The sequence below is a fragment of the Pteropus medius genome, unplaced genomic scaffold (genome assembly GCF_902729225.1).
Source record: "Pteropus medius unplaced genomic scaffold, Ma_sr-lr_union100, whole genome shotgun sequence".
NCBI lineage: Eukaryota > Metazoa > Chordata > Mammalia > Chiroptera > Pteropodidae > Pteropus > Pteropus medius.
In genome coordinates this window covers 2,236,926-2,257,435 of record NW_024342469.1, presented here as the reverse complement: position 1 = coordinate 2,257,435, position 20,510 = coordinate 2,236,926, and the positions used below count along the sequence as shown (strand labels likewise).

Here is a 20,510-nt window from a genome sequence, read left to right as displayed (position 1 = left end):
GTGTCCCCACACTGCTGTCCCCGACCCCCTCTCCATGGATCGTCACGGCATTCCCGTGAGGGGCAGCGTGTCACTGGCAGCTGGACAGTTCCTGTGAGGGGCAGCTGGACTGTCTCGACCCCTGGGGACACCAGGGTGGCCCACAGTGCGGCCGGCTCGGTGGCCACTGACTTCCTGGAGCTCGTGCCCTGCCCCCTGGAGCAGGTCCCTCTCCTTCCCGCGGTCAGAGATTTCCGGCCCCATGTAGTGCCCAGCCCTGGAGCACAGACCTCTGACCCACGTCGCATTCACCAGGAGGCCAAGGCTCCCAGAGGCCACAACGGGCAGGCCAAAGACCAAGTGCCAGGCCCTGCTGTGTCCCTCAGGCTCCACTCACGGCAGAGAATGCCACCACCTCTTCGGCCCATGAGCCTGTTCCTCCCTTCAGGCCTAGCTGCTAAAACATCGCCAGACAGAAGAAAACCAGAACAGACTCCCAAGGCCCCCAGGAACTCGGCCAACACCCGGCGGGCGTTCTGGAAGCTGGACCCGTGACAGGTGACAGCGGCCCCTGCCCTCCTGAAGGTCCCTCCCAGTCCCCACCCGATGCTTCTTTCCCATTTCTGTTGGGTAACTCCACCCACTGCTGTCCCCCGGCTACTGTCCCCGACCTGCTGTCCCGGGCTGCTGCCCCTGAGCTGACCTGCATCCCCTTGGGGAACACTGACCTGACTCCCAGTGTGTGACTCGCACGTCTATTTTCCAGAGGCCCTGGTCCAGGGTCACTCTGCACACGGCCTGACGGCCCCAGGGCCCTCTTGAGAACCCCAGCTTTGTGACTCCTAGAGCCTCCTCAGCAGCACTGACACGGGGCGCAGGGGTGGCGCCATCACCTGGACCTCACTGCAGGCGAGGCACAGACCAGGATCGGACCTCAGCCATCCGGCGCTCAGCCACCCTTTAGCCTCCTCGCTGGCCAGACTGGGAGGGCCACCGCGCCCAGCTGAGCCCACGGCCGCTGACATTCCCTACACTGGCTGTGCTGTCATCGTTAACCCTGCTTCGACCCTCGTCTTGTGGCTCGACACGGCTGCCGGCATGGGGCTGGGAATCCCTGTCTTTAAGAGCCGGTGGTCACTGGGACCAGCCGACTCTCCCCAGACGTCCTGGAGACCATCCCCTGTGCCCGTGCCCTCTGCCACTATCCAGCCAGCTTGTCCACAATTCAGACCCTCCCCTGACCTCCCTGGGTCTAAGCCCCCGTCACTGCTGCTCGCCACGTGGCCTTCAGAAGTATCTTTCCGAAACGCGGGCCTGATCCCGCGGCGCCTCTAAGCCGCTTTCCTCCCGCAGAATCGACCACCCTTCCCCGGTGCCACGTGCCAGCCGTGCCAGCTGCGGGACAGCTGTGCTGCAGGCAGAGGAGGCCGGCTCTCCAGGACCTGGCGTGCCGGCAGGACAGACGACACAAATGCGAAATCGTAGGACGGGCGGTGCCGCACCATACTCATTCTGTGTCGCAGCAGCCAGCACTGCACACCGGGCTCTGACTAAGAGCAGACGCCACACAGACCCGCATGGGGACACTCGCCACAGAGTGACCGGCTGGCGCCCTCCCGATTCAGCCGCCCCGAGGAAGGCCGACGGCTGCATGTTACGGGAGACCAGAGAGGCGTGACAACCGCATCTGAAGGCAGTGCGTGATCCCGAGTTTTCGCGTGCCATCAAGAACTAAGGGGACAAGCGGCAGAATCCGAGTAAAGGCGGCACATAGATAAGTGTTGTACCGGGACCATCGTGTTCTGGTTCTGTAAGAGAATACCCCGGTTGTCAGGAACTAGAGACTCAGCTATCTGGGGACAACAGGTGACCGTGTCTGTAACACCCTTTCGAATGAGCCCAGGCAGTGGTAAGACGCGAAGGAAAACAAACCCATTACACGGCGGTTCCCTCTGGGTAGCAGAGGACGCAGGATGCCGAACTCTGCCTTTTCTAATTTTCTACGAGAAACGTGTTTACTTTTACAACTAGGAGAAAAAATGGTAGAAAGGGAGCCAAAAAAAAAAACTAAGACAGATGGGTGAAACCTGCTTAGAATTTACCGCTTAATCAAGATGAAAGACGCCTACTCACCCATCATACGTGTCTATGTTCATCTCGTACAGACTCTCCTTGGCGTGATTAGCACGTTCGGTAACTGTGGGGATGATACTATGTCAGACGCTCTGTATTCACACATCCGGACCCTCACTTAAAAATAAAGGCAAATACACCATTCTCTTAAAATGAGGCCCTCTAGAATCCTCAGGAGGATTTCCCACACGAAGTCCCTTCATAGATCTAGCCCCAATCCCTCTTGGAGAAACAAACTGAGGTGACCTTGATGGCACACGACCCTCTCTCGGAACATACCCCGGGGCAGAGGCGTCACGTTCTTGGCATTTAACTGCCGACGAATAATGACTGACTTTTTTAAAAGAAATTACTCTCCTATTTTATATTTTTTCCTTATCATCCAAGTTACTTAAAAAATTTTAGAATATACCAAAATATAGAAAACATTAGTCCAAAGTCTGTAAATTCAACGTGAGAAACAAAATCTCTACTGAAATTCTGCCGTACACGAAATTTCGTGTCACAGCTTTCCCGATACCATGTCACGATCATTTTTTGTATTGTTAAAAATTCTTGGTAAAGACTATTTTAGAGGACTATGTCCTGTTCCTGCAGAGTTGCTGGTCCTTCAGTTTTTCTGTCTCCCGTTTGGGGCCATTTGTTATCAGTGTTTTGCTATTATAAACTGTGGCAAAGGACACCTGTGTCCATCGCCGTCTGTGGACATCCAGTTGTTTCCCCAGGAGAGGCCTAGAAAACTGGAACGCTGGGCAAAACCCTCCCTTTTCAGGCTCCTGACCCAGTCCAGCGGCCCCCTGCCAGGCACTCTTGGACAGTGTACACGAGACCCTCGGCCTGGCAGGGGAGGGACCGCCCTCCCGGCATCGAGAAACTGCACCAGAAACTCGGTCCAGGGACGTGGCCTCGCGCTATGGTCCCTGAAATGCCCCTTGTGGTGAAATTGCTTCTCAGACTCATGAATCGCTGCGTCTCTTGCAGAATCCTCCGCCCCTGCTCTCTGTCCATCGCCTGCTTAGCGTTTTTCCTCGGCGCTCTACAGCGAGGCCTTGGCTAGAAAACTGTGTTCTTTCCCGTGCGTTCTTCTCGTTCTGATTTGTAAAGCCACACGTTCGGGTTCGCTTACGCTGATCTGATGACGGTCTCTAGTGAGCGTACGGGACGCGTCCCCACATCGACGTCTGCGTAGCTGGCAGACTCGCCGCTTACCGATGATTTCGGTGGTGATGGAGGCCAACGTGAACAGCGGCGCCACCTTCCTCGCGTAGATCCTCTCGCCTCGTCCTTTCCCTCCAAATGGGTTGATGAACACCAGCAAATGCTTCGGTCTAGACGCTGCAAAACAAGAATGCGTGAGTCACGACGAAGGACTGTGTCGCTGAACAGCATCGGACCCCAGGCTTCTGCTTAGCACCTTCCGCCGAAAGCTGTCTCCGTTCACACGGCAGCGCGGAAGAACCTACTCTGTGGGAAGAGGGAAGTGACAGCCTGTCAGAATGGGGGGCGCTCTGCACGCCGGCTCGATGTGACGAGTCCCAGGAATTCAGAATGTGGCCTGAGAAAGACGGTCCCTGGTGAGATGTCCTAGGGGACGTATGTTCTAGAAGCAGCAGGAAAGTGGGTCGGCAGAGAGGAGGAGAATGAAGCAGACGTGCGAGAAGCAGCATTAGGGGAGGCCGAGCAGAGACGGGCGCGGGGAGCATGATGTGCAGATGGCGGACGTGGACGGCACCGGCCTCACAGCCCCCGGTTCCCGTCCTTCCGGGGCTCAGCCAGCCTCCGACACCGGGGTCTCCCGGCTCACCCCGTGTGCCCAGAACAACTCCCACGTTGCTGTTTAGCTCAGTTGAGGCAGGTTCTGATACTCAGAAAAAGAAATTTAAGTAACAAATCAATAGAAGTAGCGAGAAGGTACATACCCAAGAAAAGGGGAAAGGGCAAGCCGCACAACGGGAGAAGGAAAACAGCTAATTCGTAACTCCGATGATGATTCAGATCCACCATATGTAAAGAGTTTCTCCATATAAAGAAGACAACAGCCCAAGAGAAAAATGGACAAAAGACTTGAACAGACACCTGACAGAAAAAAATTTGCAAAGGGCCCATAAACAGGAATGCATTTCCCAACCTCACGGGCTGTCAGGGAAACGCAAATTCAGGCCATAGTCAGCCTGCTACAGCACCGGCATGGCTAAGACGTGGGGCAGCCAGCACCTGACGTTCTGCTGGTGGGCGTGTCGCGGGAGCACCCACGCCGGAACAGTCTGGTGGCATCTGCTGAGGTTGGGCACATGTACCCGAGGACTGCAGACGTGTCCACCCAAAGACACACACTGGAGGGTTCATGGTGGCCTGTAACAGCCCATACCAGGAAGCCAGCCAGCGACTGTCACCGGTAACACGGATGAATAAAGGGGCGCCACGCGGCCACAGCGTGCATGAACCTCACAGACATTACCGCTGAGCCAGACGCCGGGCACAGAGCTGACGCTGTGTGAGCGGTTTGTAGGGAGTACAAAATGAGTCCCACTGCGGAGTCGGGCAGTGGTCGCCCCTGGGGAGTGGTGACGGGTGGGGGCGGGCTGCTGGCAACACTCTGTGGCTCGATCTGGGAGCTGGCTGCACAGCTCGGCCTGCGAGAGCTCCCTGCTGCACACCGGGGCGTGCTGTGTGACGCTTCTGTCACGCCGCTGTTCCCATCACGGGCGCCGGGCTTCTCATTTCTAAGTCCTAGTGCGCTTGCGGGTTAGGACGGAACGTGGTTAGGGGTTCGAACGACAGTGACAGAATCAGGCAAGACTTCGGCTGCAAGCAGACCGCGGCACACGTGCGCTCTGCGAGTTCAGGGGACTTCCTCTTGGGCTCTGAGCGTTAAAGACTCAAAGTCTCAGCAAAGTGACAGAGGAACGGACGGGGGTGGGGAGCAGGCGACACAGGCCATCCTCGGAACAGACTTGTCGCGATGCAGGAGACAGGGACAGAGCACTGGGCCTGAGACGCGGGGAAAGGCAGGGTGCACTCGCAGGCAGCAGGTGAACCCCGCATCTCACAGAATGAGACGGAACGGGAAGGCGAGGTGCAAGGACCCAATGTCGGGGCCCCAAGGACAGCGCCCGCAGCGGAGGCCACGCTTCAGGCACCACACCGTGCTGGTCCCCTAACCAGGAGGTCTGTAAGTGTCACTGTGATGTCCCGCCTACAGCCGGGTCACAGGCGCTGTGGGAAGGAGGGCGGAAGCCGACGTCACGGCAGCACGCACAGGCACGTGCACACATGCACACACACGCAAGAACACGCAAGCACAGGCACCACAGCCACTCTGCCCTTCTCGGCATAGCGACGGACACGTACTCAGCTTCTCCAGCTGCTCCCGAAGGGTCTGCAGCCACAGGTGGCACAGCTGCTCGTCGGCACAGCAGAAAGTCACCTGTGCACACCGCCAGCGGTGGCGCCGGGCTCTCCTCACGCGGTGCACTGCACAGAGACGGGCACGTCAGTTCCCAGCCTGCGCCCCGCGGCCCTGCGCCCCCTCCCCGCCCCCGTGCTCCCCACCCTGTGCCCTGCGCCCACCCCGACCCGGAGCCCCACGTGCCCGCAGCTCTCCTTTCTTCCAGCCAGTCAGGGACTCCCGGGGGCATCGGGGGAGAATCCCATTCCTCGGTTCTTTTAACCCACAGAGGAATCAGAAGACGATCAGAACTACAAGTCGCGGGGGAAGACACGCGGGCTCCGTCACCTGTGAACGCAAAAGGCTTTTCCATTTTCTGCCATTTCCCACTGCCGTACTGCTTCCCGTGACTGTCTGTTTCCTCGACGGTGATGATCTCGGACACAGGCACGGAGCAGGCGTCTGTAACGACAGCACGTGACGCCATTCGAATTCCACGGACACAAGTCCAACTCCAAAACGCTGGGGCCGTCGCGTTAGTACTCATTAGGAACACCAAAAGGAAAACGAAAGGTTACATGGAATTTTTAAATTCGGAGCTAAATAAGTTTGGGAAAGTCAGTGTTATCAGGAGGTAGGGTGTTTTACTCGACAGAGTCACCCAATGTAGGACGCGACTTCTCAAACGATGTACTCAGCCGTCCAGGCAGCACATGCCGACTTCGGGCCACATACTGCGTCAGTGCGGGGAACGATGCTCAAGACACAGCGTCAGCCCTTAGTCTGGCTCAGAAATCCAAGGGGGACAAGAGGCACAGTGCAACACCCGGGGACCCCGAACCGCGGAGCATGCCCTGAGAGCCGGGGCCGCACCGAGGCCAGGGGTGGGCAGGGCGCTCTGGAAAGTACGGGGTGGGGCGGGGGGTCCCACGGGATGCAGCAGGATAAAGGGAAGACTTGGCTGGGCCTAGGGAATGACAGCCCTGGACATTCTCTGCCTGGGAATCCCAAGGAGGGGCAGGCCGTTGGGGGCAGTTATAATTACAGGACTGGAGACGCCCCCAGGCGAGGCCTCCAGGTAAAGCAAGAGTAAGCACGCCTGCGGGGGAGGGGGGCTGACGGCCTGTAACTGACACCGGCAGGAAGGACTGTCCCAGGAGAGCAGAGGACTCGGGGGAAGCGGAGCCATCGAAGACAAGCCCCCGAGGCAAAGAACTCCAGCAAGAACCTGAGAAGGTGAACAGCAAGTCGCCAAAGGCCACGGAAAACACAGTTCCCATCAGGTCAAGTCCTGGGGGCCACAGCGGGGCCGCCCACGGCCCTCTGAGGGGGGGATGACCGCCCTGCGCTGGTCAACCTAGACGTGCCGGCGGGCAGAGGCGCCCACGGTGCATGCCGTGTGAGCGCGCTAAGCGTACACAGGAACAATGAACCAGCGCAGGCAAACGCTGGGGAATGTCTGGCCGAGAGTCGACAGCAGGAATGTGGCGCTTATTTTCTGTAACGTTAGCGGTTGCTAGTCTTTCGCGTGATCTCGCACCACGTGCAAGACGATCGCTCACGGGATGTCAGTGTGCAGATGACGGTGTCAGCGTGGAGGAGACAGGGACGTTGGAGGCGTTCGAAGAGTCCTCGATGGAAACGTCTCATGAGCGACTAGACGTTTTAAGTGAATAAGGACAGGGAGGCTCAGCAAGAGAATGCGGCGTAAAAAACCAAACGGAAATGCTAGAGCTGGAAAATACAATGACCAAAGAGAAAAGAGACGGGTGGACTCAGCAGCACAATGCGGGGCAGAGAAAGGGGTCAGTGGACCGGAAGACGGAGCGATAGAGATCACTCCAGCCGAACCACCGGGAAAGATGGACTTCACGGGGCTCCAGGGACCTAATGGACAATAAAGATCACACATCTGTGTCCCAGAGGACGGAAGGGAAGGGGCCGAAAAAGCACTCAACAAATAATGGCGGAAAACTTCCCAAATTTGGCAAAAGACATAACCTCAAATATGACGAACTCAAATAAATGCAAACTAAGACACATCATAGTCGAACTTCTGAAAATTGAATACAAAATCTTTTGAAAAAATCTTAAAATCAATGAGAGAGAAATATCACTTTACCCGGATGGGGAACAATCTGAATGACAGTGGCTTTCTCATGGGAAACCGTGGAGGCCAGAAGGAAGTGAAACAGTACTTTTCCAGTGTTAAGAACGGTAAACCCAGAATCTCATCGCCAGCAAAGACACCCTTCAGGGGTCAACGAGACATCGAGCCGTTCTCAGATGGAGGACAACCAGGAGAACGTGTCGCCAGCAGACCTGCCCTCAAAGAACAGTTCAAGTAAGTAGAGGGGAGACTCCCTGGGGAGGAGGGGGAAGAGAGAGCAGGGCAAGCAAAGGCATGGGAGGTCACGACGACAGCGTCCCCTCTCTTCTAGCTGTGCTTGAGGGCTGAAGATAAGATCGTAACACCAGTGTGGTCCTGAGGGTGTGTGGAGGAGACCAGGGCGACCACGTGATAGATCAGGGAGAGCAACGTGATGATGCAGACGCAGGGGAGGTTTCTACGCTCGCACCGGCACGATGAGGGCGGCAGGGGCCAGGACGAGGTGGGTCCATGCACGGCAAAGCCCAGGGCACAGAGACGCGATCGGCAACCATACAGATGACTTACCGCAACAGAAAAATAAGATATACAGGTGAATCAGAACGGAATTCTAAAAAAAAAATAAGCGACCCACGGAAAAGCAAGGAAAACAGAAATGAAAAACAGAGAGAGAAAAACCAAACAAAATATACTACGGCAGACGTAAGCCCCAACCTCTCGATGTTTACATTAAAAAGACGGAGACGGGCCAAGCTGATTAAAAAACATGGCGCAGCTCTACGTGGCCCATAGGAACTCACTTCAGATCTAACGAGGGAAGCAAGAAAAAAGACGGGAAAGATGCCACGCAGACACTAATCGAAAGAAAGCAGAGGAGGCCACGCTAACAAAGACGACCTCAGAACAGAGACGGAGAGGGACATCACATGACGCAGAAAGGGTCCAGCCAAAACAAAGACATAGCCCCCCAAACGTGAGTGCACCGAACGACGGGCAGGACGATGCGTACAGCCGACAGAACCGGAGACGTGCACAGTTCCCGCTGGAGCCTCCGACAGCCCTCGGTCAACACGTGACAGAGCTAGACGGGAGGTCAGCAAGGATGTGGGGGACTCGGCACCACCATCCGCCGGTGGGAGCCGATGAGAACAGGACACGTGGTCTTTCCAGGGGCCCGTGGCACATTCCGAGGTGGCCCACATCACTCCAGCCTGCTCCTTTTGCTCAGGTTCACGTCAACTTTGGTTCGTATGGAGCTGGTTAGAGAGACAGGGACCGGCCCGTTCCGGTGCCCAAGGTCAGGCTGCAAGTGTATGTGCCGCCCCTCGGGGGAGGCTTCGACCCACCCTGTTCTGCTGGGCGCTCTGATTACAGACCAGTGCGTGCTGGATCGGAACCCAGGGGTGCGAGCAAGCTCCCCGAAGGGCAGCAGCAGTTTTTCCAGACGACCAGATCTGTTTGGTTTGAGGGTCAAAGTATTTTTAGCCATCTGGATGAGCCGCTTTTATGACACATTACATTGTCATCGTTTCTTCAGCAACAATGACTTAGATAGGGTCAGCAAACTGCAGGCCAAACCCGGCCAGCTGCCCGCTTTTACAAATAAAGTTTTATTGGCACACAGCCACATGCATTCATTTACATACTGCCTGTAAGCGCTTTTATGCTAAAACAGCAGATATGACAAACTGTGACCCACAAAATATATTTGCTTCTGGCCCTTTAAGAAAACGCTTGCTGACCTATTTTCAAGTAACAAAAGTCCACCTGGGAATTCCGTCAGAACAATGAGTTTTTCTACTACTGCTAAATCTCGTGATCTCGCATTAACCGAGGCAAGTGCCTAAGAGACACTGTGGCGGGGAGAGGACGGCTGTTTCCCTGACCTCCGCTTCTGCAGTGACACCTCTCCTGATGGCGGCCATGCGCCAATCTGGAAGGAGATTCTACGGTTTTTAGAAAACAGGTAAACACGTATTTTCTATTCAGACGCACTGAGACGCCTCCACACCGAAACACGCAGGCCATCGGCTTTACACAATCTGATAACTCGCACTGCTTCTGGCTTCGTACTGGGGCGTCGATGAGACAGGGTGCAGGCCAGGCGGATGTCTACGCAGCACGTTAGGGTCGTGGGGTTTACGCCATAGGGTTCTGCAGAATTTATGGGCTTCACACAAACTATTCAGCTTCCTAGCCACGCCCTACGGTTTCAGATCCACATCTGTCTAGAGAAAAGTAAAGATGCTTAAGAGAGAACAGAGTGAGAAACTCTGGAACCCCACTAAGTGCAGTGGTGACCCCTGAATGCACCCTGCGGAGGGCAGAAGCGGGGTCAGGGCACGGGCACTGCTCCCCTCCCACTCTGGGAGGGACGGGCCAAGCCCCTCCTCGCACATGCACCCTGCGAACACTCGGCACCTACTGTGTGCACAGCCGCAGAGCCTGGTGCCCCCGGGGGAGGGGGACGAGGAGGTGAGGAGGAGGTGACCCCCCCTGACGCTGGATTCTGCCCGCAGAGAATGCAGCGCAGATAAGACAAGTCCAAAAATCATAAAGGAGAAAGAACCAGCAGAGGGGTGGTGCAAACGAGGCTCTACAAAACTCCGAAGACGACGACCCAGGGCCAGAGCCTCGGACGAGCGGGGCTGAGGTATGAACCCGGGGACAGGAGGGGACGCACGCCGGGCGCAGAGGGGCCAGAAGCGGGGCTACAGCCAGGACCAGGGCTGGCTCGGCTGAGCTGCAGAAGGGGGCAGGTGGCCGGCACAATGGGGTCACATGGTAGGGAGTCTAAAATGCCGGGTGCTGGCTGCAGCACCTCGGACCGGCGAGCACATATGGAAGAACTTTCTAGAAGGCAAGCACCCAGGGAGAGGTGGCTGGCTGCCCTCCATGCCGGTGCACTATCAGTGTCTGGCCCACGTTTTGCTGTAGCTGCATGGGGTTGTCGGGGACACGCCATATAAACACAGTGGTGACCTGCCCAAGGAGCTCACCACCAGCCTTGGTGTCCCAGGTGGGGCATGGAAGGGAGGGGAGCCAGGGCGGTGCCCCACCCCCAAGGCCAAGGTGTGTGTCTCTCTCTCTGCCTCTCTGCCTCTCTCTCTCCTCCAAGCCCCAACTCTAAAGGAACCACTCAGAGTCCATCTGAGAGTGTTTTCCTGCAGCCAGGGGTATGGCCCAGGTATAGTTTCAGTCTAAGTTCAACTCGCACGACGTACTTAGAAGCCTCTGTCAGGGCTTCCTGTTTTCAGTCAGCCCCACTTCCGACTCCGGAGCCCTTGCTGGCTCACGGCTTCCTTAGCTGCGGGCCTCGCTGGGTCCGGAGACACTGCCCCTGTGAGTCCCCAGTCCTATCTCTGCTCCCAAACGGAGCCACGTTCCCAGCACGGGCACGTGCCCGTGCGTGCTGGTTAAAAGCCAGCTCACTGCTATGTCACGTGCCCTGTGCGCAGTCAAGTTACAGCTTCCAGCTTTCACGTCTGAAAACGAGTGATGTTACCGAGAAACGGAAAGGATCGGGTGAAATAACCGGAGACGCTACACCGGGCCCAGCACACGCAGGGCCCTGGCCAGGCCCCCTCCTCTGTCCTTCGAAGTCGCTCTCAAGCCGCCACGTACAGAGCTCCACGGCAGCCCCCCACCTGGCCTCGTGGGGCCTCCTAGAGCCTGTGTTTCCACAGCCTCTGCCCCTGTCCCTCTGCCACTAGGCCACAGCCCGTCCAGGCATGTTCGGACACCTGGGGGGAGGGGCGGCAGGGCTGGGCGCTGCGCTCATCCCGCGGACAGGTGTGTGTCTCCCTCCTGTCCTCCTGCCCTTGGCGTGGAATCATCCACCGTGGGCCTGATGCGTTTTGGGGTGCAGTTATGAGAAACGCGAAGAGCTGGCGGAGCCCTGTCTCCACATCGTGTTGGAAAGCGTCGTCCCGGAGGAAGCCCGCCCGCCCGGCCGCCCGCAGCCCTGGGGAGCGGGGAGCGGGTGCCTGCACAAAAGCACCGTCCGGGTTTCAGAGCGAAGCAACGACCGTTCCAGAAGAGAGGACGGCGTCTGCGTAGCGGGCGGCCGGCACACGCGAGCAGACCAGAAGTGGACACTGCCGCCTCGCAGAACCCGGAACCTGGTGGCCGGAAACCATAATGGCCAGCCGAGGATGCCAACACTGCAAGCAGGCAGGGACTGGCGTCCCACCGGGCGTCCCACGTGGGCGGGGTCTGCCCAGTGTCCACGTGGCCCCTCAGGCCCGCGGGGGCCACACCTTGCTGCTCTTGAGCAGGGCGGCTGTGCTCGGACCCACCCAGTTCCCGGCCCGACCACTAGCTGGGCCAGTCGCTTAAACACGGTACAGCTCTGTCTCTTCACTCGGAAAATACAGGAGGGGTTGTCCCAGAAACCATCGTGGCTCACGGAGAAGGGACCCAGTAAACAGAGTAAGGGAGGCAGTGTGTGGTCATCCTTAAGCCCACGCAGTTAGAGGCCAAGTCCCCATCTCCGCCCTGCGAGTCCAAGGGCTTCCCACACCTGCCCTCCCCCGCCTCCCACCTGCACGCCCCCACCAGCCTCCCACCTGCACGCCCCCACCAGCCTCCCGGCTGGTCCCAGGGCCCCTGCACTTGCTGTTCCCCGTGCCTGGACCATCTCTCCCAACCCGCACAGGTCTCTCCAGGCCTCTGGTCAATGCCTGGCCCGCCCATCCCACAGCCACCTGCCCCCACCCGGCCAGGGTCTCCTCCTCAAACGTGTGTGCCCATGAGAGCCTGTCCCTCCTTTCAGTGGAAAATGCTTGACTGAGCTGGGACTTTGTCATAGGCACCCGGCCAAGGCTGGATACTGCGATGCCCTCCGCAGCACGCCCTCAGCAACAACTCGGGAAGACAAAGAATGAGACGGAACACGCCCACACTTGCCAGCCCCGCGGGGGTGGGGGTGGGGTGGGGGTGCGGTTCCCGTGCCTGGAGCCTCCCCCGTCTCAGGGTCCAAACCCAGCCTTCTGTAATCCTCCTCCTCCTCCTCCTTCCCAGGGTCAAATGACATCTCTGTGATAAGCCTGTGCCCCTGCCTCGGCGGCCAGGGGGCGCTGCCACTGAGCCCTCCCTTGGAAAGAGGGCCCTTGTCCACTCACCCAGCCACCTCACAGTGCCCTCAGCGCTGCTGAGTCCTTCCTGACCGTCCATTTTTTTAATCTAAATTACACTTCTCCAAGTGGGGAGGACCCCTGAAGGGCATGTGTCCAGCCTGTCACGCCAGAACACCACCCTCCCCCAGCACATCCGGGACAGAAGGTCACGAGCCCCTCCCTGCTCTCTTCGCGGGAAAGCAAGCCGGTACCCCGCGAGGGAACCTCTGGGTTTCGGATCCCCGCCCAAGAGCAGCATTTTCGCGGTGTTCACACTAACAAACAGAACGCGCGGCGCTCCCTCGGGGTCCTCGCAGTCAGCCTCGTCCGGGCGCTGTCCTTCAGATACCTGCGGGCTGGCGGGAGGGGCGCGCTGCCGGGCGACACCGCGGGACGCAGATCTCGGGGCGGTCAGGACCCCCGCGCCCTCCGGGATCGCATCCCGCAGGTGACCGCGGGCGCCCGGCTCCTGCCCTCCCCGCCCGCACGCCCGGCTCGCTCTTTGTCGCCCCGTGCCCGGAGTGTGTTTGTGTACTTGTCGCCCTGTCCCCGGACTGAACACTGTCCGCGCGCTGCCAGCTGCCGCCGAGGTCCCCGCCTCCGGCCTGAGCGCGGCCTGGCGATCCCCCCATCGTTGCCTTCTCAAGTTTCCCCGCCTCCTCACCTCCCCTTCGCCCCCCACGCCCGCCGCCCGCCGCCTCTGCGACGCCCCCCGCTGCCCGCCCGGCGCGACCCGGTGACCCCGGCCGAGCCGCGGGGCCGGCGGCGACACTCACCCGCGCTGGGGACGCCGGCGCCGGGCCCGGGGCTCGGCCACCAGCGCAGCAGCGCCCGCGCGGGGTCCAGGCTCACGGCGCAGCGCTGCCGCTTCACCCACAGCACCGAGCGCAGCGGCTCCGCCGCCCCCATCGCGCCGGCGCCCGCTCGTCCGGGCGGGGGGCGCCGGGCCGAGGCGCGGACGCCGAGGGGCGCGGGACCGTTAGCGGCCCCCGGAGCCCGGCTGGGTCGCGGCGGCGGCGGCGGCGGCGGCGGCGCGGGGCGGGCGGGGCGCGGGGCGGGCGGCGCTGCGTCACCCCGTACGCACGGCGGCCGCGGGGCCCAGGGGGCCGGGCGGGGGCCGAGGACGCGGAGCGGGACGCGGCCGAGGGGCCTGAGAGGGAGCTGGGGGGCGGGCGAGTGGAGGAACCGAGGAGGGGTCATGGGCGAACCGAGTCGGGGGTCAGGCGGGGGGGACCCAGGTTGGGGGGCCGAGGGACCGTGCAAGAGGGACAAGGATGGTGCCGCGGTGGGGGGGAGGGGAGGGAGGGAGGGGTTGAGAGGACCGGGGAATAAGGAGGAGGCCGGCTGGGGGAGACGAGGACGACGAGGTCGGGGACGACGAGGGGACGAGGGGGGAGCGCGCGATCGGGGAAGGGCCTGGGCTGGGGTCGCGCCGCGCGCCGGGGCGCGTCCGGATGCTCAGGCCCGGGAGGAGGCGGCTTCCTTCGTAGCAGGTCTTAGGGTCCGGGCGCAGTCGCCGCCTGCGTGGAGCTCAGTAGCGCCTCCTTGGCGGGTCTAAGGACAGGCGGGGTCCTCCCGCGGCTTAGAAATGCTGTCTGGGCGGTCGTGCGGGGGTAGTGGGAGGCCACAGGCCTTACCGGCCTCGCCCTGGGGGTGGGCGCCCGGGGGCCCACGCCAAGCTAGACGCGGCAACTACAGGAAGCGTGCCTTTGGGCATCAGGTCGCCTCTCGGATCCCCTGTCCCTCCCTCAGCTGGGCTGGCCCTGCTGTCCTCTCGGAATTAAGCTTGAGGGCGGGGGCAGGTACCCACGGGAGGTGTGGGCCCTGAAGAACCCAGCATAGAAACAGCCGCCATGGCCTCTGCTTATAGGCGAGTCCCGAGGACCAGGCCGGGAGGCAGGTGTGGCTCACTCTTCAGGGGTACAGACAGGCACGGGGGATTCAGCAGTAAGGGATGGAGCCAACATTTGAACCAGGCAGTCTAGGTCCAGGGGTTCCGCTGTCCCTGCACATCCGGGCTGAGGACAGATTCCCCCTAAGAAGGCATGTCTTGGTCACAGATGGCGGAGGTGTGGCTCAGAAGCCTGCCAGGGTTCAGCCCTTTGCTGCCCATTGGAGTACTGTATGTGTCTCTGCCTGGGCTGCGGGCTGCAGAGAGCAGCTAGGGGTCCCACAGCCCCACAGTCCCTGGCCCAGGTGCTCATGGCCAGCTTGCAAGGGGAGGTGTGGGGGGAGTGGGGGATGCTGGAGTGTGAGCTGCCTGGGGAACCACTAGGGCCCAGGGGGCCTGCAGGCAGGGAAGGCTGGCTGGAGGAGGAGGTCTTCCTCTTAGGGCCCTGGGAGGGGGCAGACCGCTGAGCCTTCCCCTCCTGAGCAGGCCCAAAGAGAGGGAGCTGCTGTTCTGAGCCCTTTGCAGAGACATCACCCCTGTGCCCCAGATTCTCTTCATCACCCCACCCAGCTCGACCTGGGAGCCTTCCCTGGCCACCCAGCTAAATGGACGACCAGCCTGCCCTCAGAGCAGGCCCGCCCCCCTCTGCTCCAGGAGGCCATGACATGTCCCGGTGTAGAACTGGTGCTGGAAACGGTCTCTGCACGTAGTAAGCATCGCGATCTTTGCCTCTGTCTCAGATTTATCAATGAAGAAGCTGTGCTCAGGTTGAGTAAAGTGCCTAAAGGCACAGGGCTCGGAAGTGACAGAGGTCTGACTCCAAGGGCCCAAGCTGCCTGCCTCCCGTCCTTCCTCCCGGCCCAGCCCAGCTTCTCCTTGGCTTCTCCCTACAGACGAGGGGAGGGCGAGTCCACGTCCTCGCCTGTGCCTCGCATTGGGCAGCCACAGGTACAGGTCTGATCCTGCCCGCCCTGCTTCACTCCTCCCTGGGAGCCCGGCCCGCTTCAGGCGGGGCGCGCGGAGCCGGGAGCGCGCGGAGCAGGAGCGCGCGAGGGCGGGGGGGGGGCGGGGAGTCCGAGCCCCGCCCCCGGCAAGCGTACCTGCTCTCGCCGCCCCGCCCCCTCCCTCCCTCCCTCCCTCCCTCCCGGGGCGGCTGCTCGAAGGCGCAGAAATGTGGATGTGGAACTTCTCTGCGAGCCTTGCGCCAGCGCCACGCGGGGGCTGGTGGCGGCTCTGCTGCGTGGGAAGAAGGAGGAAGGACACGGCCCGCGGGCGGGGTCTGGGGAGCACCGGCCTTCCTGCCCAGGCCTCTTCCCCTGGGCTGGGCCCCTCCTGCTCCTGCTGGCCTGTTCATTTAGAGACCCTTTCCTGCCATACATCAGCTCGCAAAGCCCTGTAGTCTGAGTCGACCGGCCAGGCCCTCAAGGAGCTCTGTGGGGGTGACAGCGCCACCAACTGCAGGACACCGGGGAAGCCCTGGGGCAGGACCACCCCCTTGCCGTCCCTTTTTCACTCAGCAACTTGAAGTCCATGGGCCAGGCCCCGGGGCTCTCAGTGGCCATTACTGGCTGGACTGTGTCCCCTTAAGATTCACAGGTTGAAGCCCTAACCCCCAGGACCTCAGAATGGGACTGTATTTGGAGACAGGGCCTTCTAAGAGGTGATTAAGGTAAAATGAGGTCATGTGGGCGGGCCCTAATCCAGTTCCACTGGTGTCCTTGTAAGAGGAAATTTGGACATGCAGTGACAAGGGGCACTCACGCAAAGAGGCAGCGAGAGGTTGGTGATCCACAAGCCTCGGAGAGAGGCCTTGGAGAAAACCAAGTCTGCCAGCAACTTGACCTTGGCCTTTCAGCCTCTGTGAACTGGAGCCCCCGGGAAACAATTTTCTGATATTTAAGCCGCCCAGTCTGTGGTATTTTGCAATCCTAGCAAAGTGACATAGTGGCCTTCCACGCCGGGGGGCCTGTAGTTCTGTGCTCCGTAAGGAGGGGGCCTGGCCAGTACAAGATCCCACGCTCCTGCCCAGGGGGAGGAAGAAATGAAGTGAAGGCCAAGGCTTCAGAACACGTGCTTCGGGCCCCCGAGCTGATGGGGACAGGGTTGGGTGGGCGTCAGGCCCGACATGAGACTCTGAGCACAGCACGGGAAGGAAGGAGGCAGCTTTGCCCTCCAGCAGCTGCCGGGCTCTGCTGTGTGCCAGGAGCTGGCTGCGAAGGCCTCTGACAGAGCATCCAACACAAGCCTTCGAAAGGCTGCGGCGACCCAGCTCTCCTGATGACCTCCAGGCCACCTCGCTCACCTCTGCCCTGCTGGGTACACCTTTCCTGTGCTGGGCCCTGGCCACGTGCCCTTCCCCCATGTCTGCCTGGGAAACTCCCGCTCAGCTTCTCTGTCACCCCAATCCCCTCCCTCCAGGTCCCCGGGTCCCTGGCAGCTCGCTCCCTGGGGCTTCCAGCAGGGCTGCCACACATGGCCTCAGTCCCACCTGCGGTCTGCAGGGCACTGCTGGTGCCTCAACCTGTCCCTGGTCTGCTGTGCGCACAGCCGGCCCCAGCCCTCCACAGGGGCTGGGTATGCCCTGGCTGCCTGCTTGGCCAGAGAGCGTGGGCTCAGCCCAGCCAGGCCCCCCGACAGTCAGGCCCCGCTGTGCCACCTGCCCCTGTCCAGTCTGCAGCCTTGGGCTGCGGCCCGAGTCTGGGCAGCTCGTCTAAGCCGGACGTCCTGCCCAGCAGTGGCCAACGCTTGCTGCCCTGCGGTGTGCCTGCCAGGCTCCCTCACACGTGGGCTGCCTGGCCCCTGATGTCTTGTCTAGGCACATGGCACTGCCACCCAACACCTACAAGTGTCCCGCTCACTGGGCACCCATGCCAGAGGCCCAGCGGCCCCTCCCGCACAGAGAGCCCTGGCACCAGCAGCACCTTCTAGCACCAACCCTTGCATGGCCTCTGACCTACTTTCCCTCTGTCCTGGGAGCCCCTGGCCTTGTTTATGGTGACAGCTGCCTCGCGTCTTCCCAGTCAGCCACACGACTTGACAGCAGGACGCTGCGGGTGGGGCGGGAGGGTACCACACACTGGCCGGCAGCAATGCCGCCCTCTGCCCTCCGCTCTGGAGGAGGAGACGTCCACCTGCCGCCCATCGGGGCTGCTGAGCAGAAGCGGGAAGATCAGCTGTCCCAGGAATCTTGTCGGAACCCCTTTGTCTCCCAGTGCGTTTTGTCAGTTACCCATCTAACAGGCCTAGATGTGGTCATGACCACGGCTTCCTGCTAGAGGCGTTTTGGAGATTATATGCGAGATGTCAAGTTCTCTGGACCTGGATTGTCTGGGAAAGTCCCCTGTCACCTTCAGCAGGGGAATGGCAGCCTGGCAAGCAAATGACCCACATGGGGACAGCATCCGCTCACCCCTGTCACCATGTAAACCAGCTTCGGGGGGAGGCCTGGGATGTCGGGGCATCCGAGAAAGGGCGTAAGGGGTTTTTATTTCCCTTTCTATTTGGCTGTTTGAGGATTTCTTGGCCATTTTTACATCCAAAAGAGATCTTAGTGTCCCCGGTTGCTGGTGTGAGGTCCGTCTGTGAACATGACGTATGTCTGTTTTGTCTCAGATAAAGCAGGCTCGAACCCCGCTCTAGCAGCAGACTGGCCCCTGAGCCTCAAGTCCCTCGTCTGTGAAACGCGGACAATCAGCTTTGCCGCCAAGGAATGCTGTGAACTGGGTCCCACCTGACAGCAGAGATCAATCGACGCGGGGCATGGCGGCCCCAAACCCCGTTTCCCGGCTGAGGTCTGCAAATCGTGAGATACCTTCTTCCACTGGGAGTGTAATCATGGCCTCAGGGTGCCCCGCACTTCCAGTGTCCCCCAGTTCCTCCAGACCTCGACTCGACGCCCTTTCCCAGCCCTGGGCCAGGCCGGACCCTCCACTAGGAGTGCTCGGAGCCAAGGCCCTCGGTAAACCCCGTTTCTGGGCCCGCTGGATCACCCGTGCCCACAGCGAGCCTCGTTCAGGAGTCCTTGTCCCGGGCTTGGGTCCCTGCGCTGTCCGGCCCTGGCACACAGGAGCGCTCCGTGAACACGAGTTGCGGCAATGGTTGCACCCGTGCTCTCCAGAGGCTGCCGCCCCCTCTGGCCTCGGTTTCCCCATCTGTAAAGGGGGTGGAGAGAACTGCTCCGGGTCCCCCGACTCCCGTCGGCAGTGCTCCAGGGTCCAAGTTCGAGTTCCGTCGCTTTCTGCCCCTGGTTCTCATCCTCTGTCCGCACAGACCAGGAGGGAGCAGCTTCCAGCTCGTCCCTTATTTTCTTTGGAGTCCTCCCGCCCGTCCTCCTGCGGTGTCCTCTGGCCACCGGTCGCTGCCCGGCAGCCTTAGTGCAGCTCGTCTTCGTCTCCCAGGAGCGGGTGTCAGCCACTCTTCAAGACCAGCCCGCAGTTCACGCTGTTTCCGCTGATTTTTCTTCTTTTTTTGGTGGGTGCGGGGGGCGGATTTTGTTTTTGTTTTCGGACTCAGTTCTGTATCCTTGTTGATGTTACTGAACTTCTGGGTTGAACACAGCTTGTGTTTGTTTGTCCTCCACCTTTAAGTTCATTTTTGCCTCCACGGGGTGTTTTCTGCGTTCCCGTGGGCTCGTGTGAGGCAGGTTTTCTGCACCAGGCTCCGAACGCAGCCCCATCCCTCACCCTCCCGTCCAGACTCACCTGCCTCCCGCCCCTGGTTAACGCAGTTACCTCCCCACCCCGCTTTTAAAATAGAAAACCGGGCTGCATCCAAACCCCTCCCTCCGCCTGGGGCTCTCCCCGGCTGCCTCCCTCCTCGCGGCTCCTGGCTGTGGTCAGCAGCCCAACCTGGGTCCTTGGTGTTTTCTGAACAGCCAGGCGTGACCTCACCGCGGGACACTTGAACGTGCCGCTTCCTCTGGAACTTTCCATCTGCGACCCCTATAGGCTGGATCTCCCTTCGTTCCGGTCTCCGCTCAAATGAGAGCGACTTTCCCACCCGCCCCCTCCCCTAATCGCTCTCCACCGCTCCCCCTTTTTATTTAGAAAGCATTTATCGCCACCCCGATGTCGCCGTGGGCGTCTCTGTGCTTGTTCGTTTAAGGCTCATTGATCTCGCTGGAACGTGGCATGATCGATGGGCTTCACGCAGGACCCCCAGTGTTTCTGCGTCTGTAATATATACCTGTCCCCATGGTAACTGCATTGTTTTACCAAGGTTACGCAACAGGCCACCCCCCCACCCCCGACTCTGTCTCGCCCCAGCCCGCTTCGTTCCCACGGCCTTCAGGCTAATGGCTTCTTGCACGTAGACGTGTCAGTCATTACAGGAATCCTGCTCGTGGCTTGAGGTTTACAAACCAGACCCTCACCAGAAAACTGCGTCCTCCAGGAGGTAAGCGAAGTGAGTGTTGTTTATTAAAGATCTGCGGGGATCTGGTGACCGGACTCTCATCAGCTAGGGCCAACGGCCTGAGTACACTCTTCCGGGGACCCTGTTGGTGCCCGGACGTCCACGGTCATCAGTCGCCCTTGCTTCTCCCACACCCCCTCCCCTTGAAATAAAAGAAGCCTGAACTCTGTACTTTCTTAAGATGGACCTGAGGATTAGGTCTCCCACCTTCCCCATCAGTAAAACTTTCCTTGCTCCAAACTCTGACGTTTTGAGTTTCGGCCTTTCGAAGCGTCGGGCACATGGACTTTGGTCCCGTGTCAGTTACACAAAGGGTTTGCGGTAGATTAAAACACAGAGTTCAAAGGTATACTGCTTACAAAGGCTGCTCTGAGGACAAAGTCGAGGGAAGGGCGAGGCGGGGTGAATCCGCACCCTTCCCTCCCCGGCGAGGCCGCTGGTGGCCGCCTGCTCTGTGGCCTGAGACCCTGCAGGAAGGAT

At 60.2% G+C, this 20,510-nt stretch overlaps 1 protein-coding gene and 1 long non-coding RNA gene across 2 annotated transcripts in view; one reads left to right on the top strand and one right to left on the bottom strand.

The window, feature by feature from the left end:
• Nucleotides 1-13,927, bottom strand: part of CERK (ceramide kinase) — a 28,175-nt gene extending 14,248 nt beyond the window's left edge. The window contains exons 1-6 of the mRNA XM_039863006.1: nt 13,504-13,927; nt 5,849-5,962; nt 5,464-5,586; nt 3,322-3,447; nt 2,113-2,176; nt 1,830-2,006 (exon numbers count right to left, since the gene is read on the bottom strand). Coding sequence (XP_039718940.1) covers nt 1,830-2,006; nt 2,113-2,176; nt 3,322-3,447; nt 5,464-5,586; nt 5,849-5,962; nt 13,504-13,927 — 1,028 coding nt within the window. The remainder of the gene's footprint in view (nt 1-1,829; nt 2,007-2,112; nt 2,177-3,321; nt 3,448-5,463; nt 5,587-5,848; nt 5,963-13,503) is intronic.
• A 146-nt stretch (nt 13,928-14,073) lies between these two features.
• Nucleotides 14,074-20,270, top strand: LOC120602855 (uncharacterized). The gene is made up of 2 exons (XR_005652868.1): nt 14,074-19,088; nt 19,492-20,270. It is a non-coding gene; the product is annotated as an uncharacterized LOC120602855 (long non-coding RNA).
• The last annotated feature ends 240 nt before the right edge of the window (nt 20,271-20,510 follow it).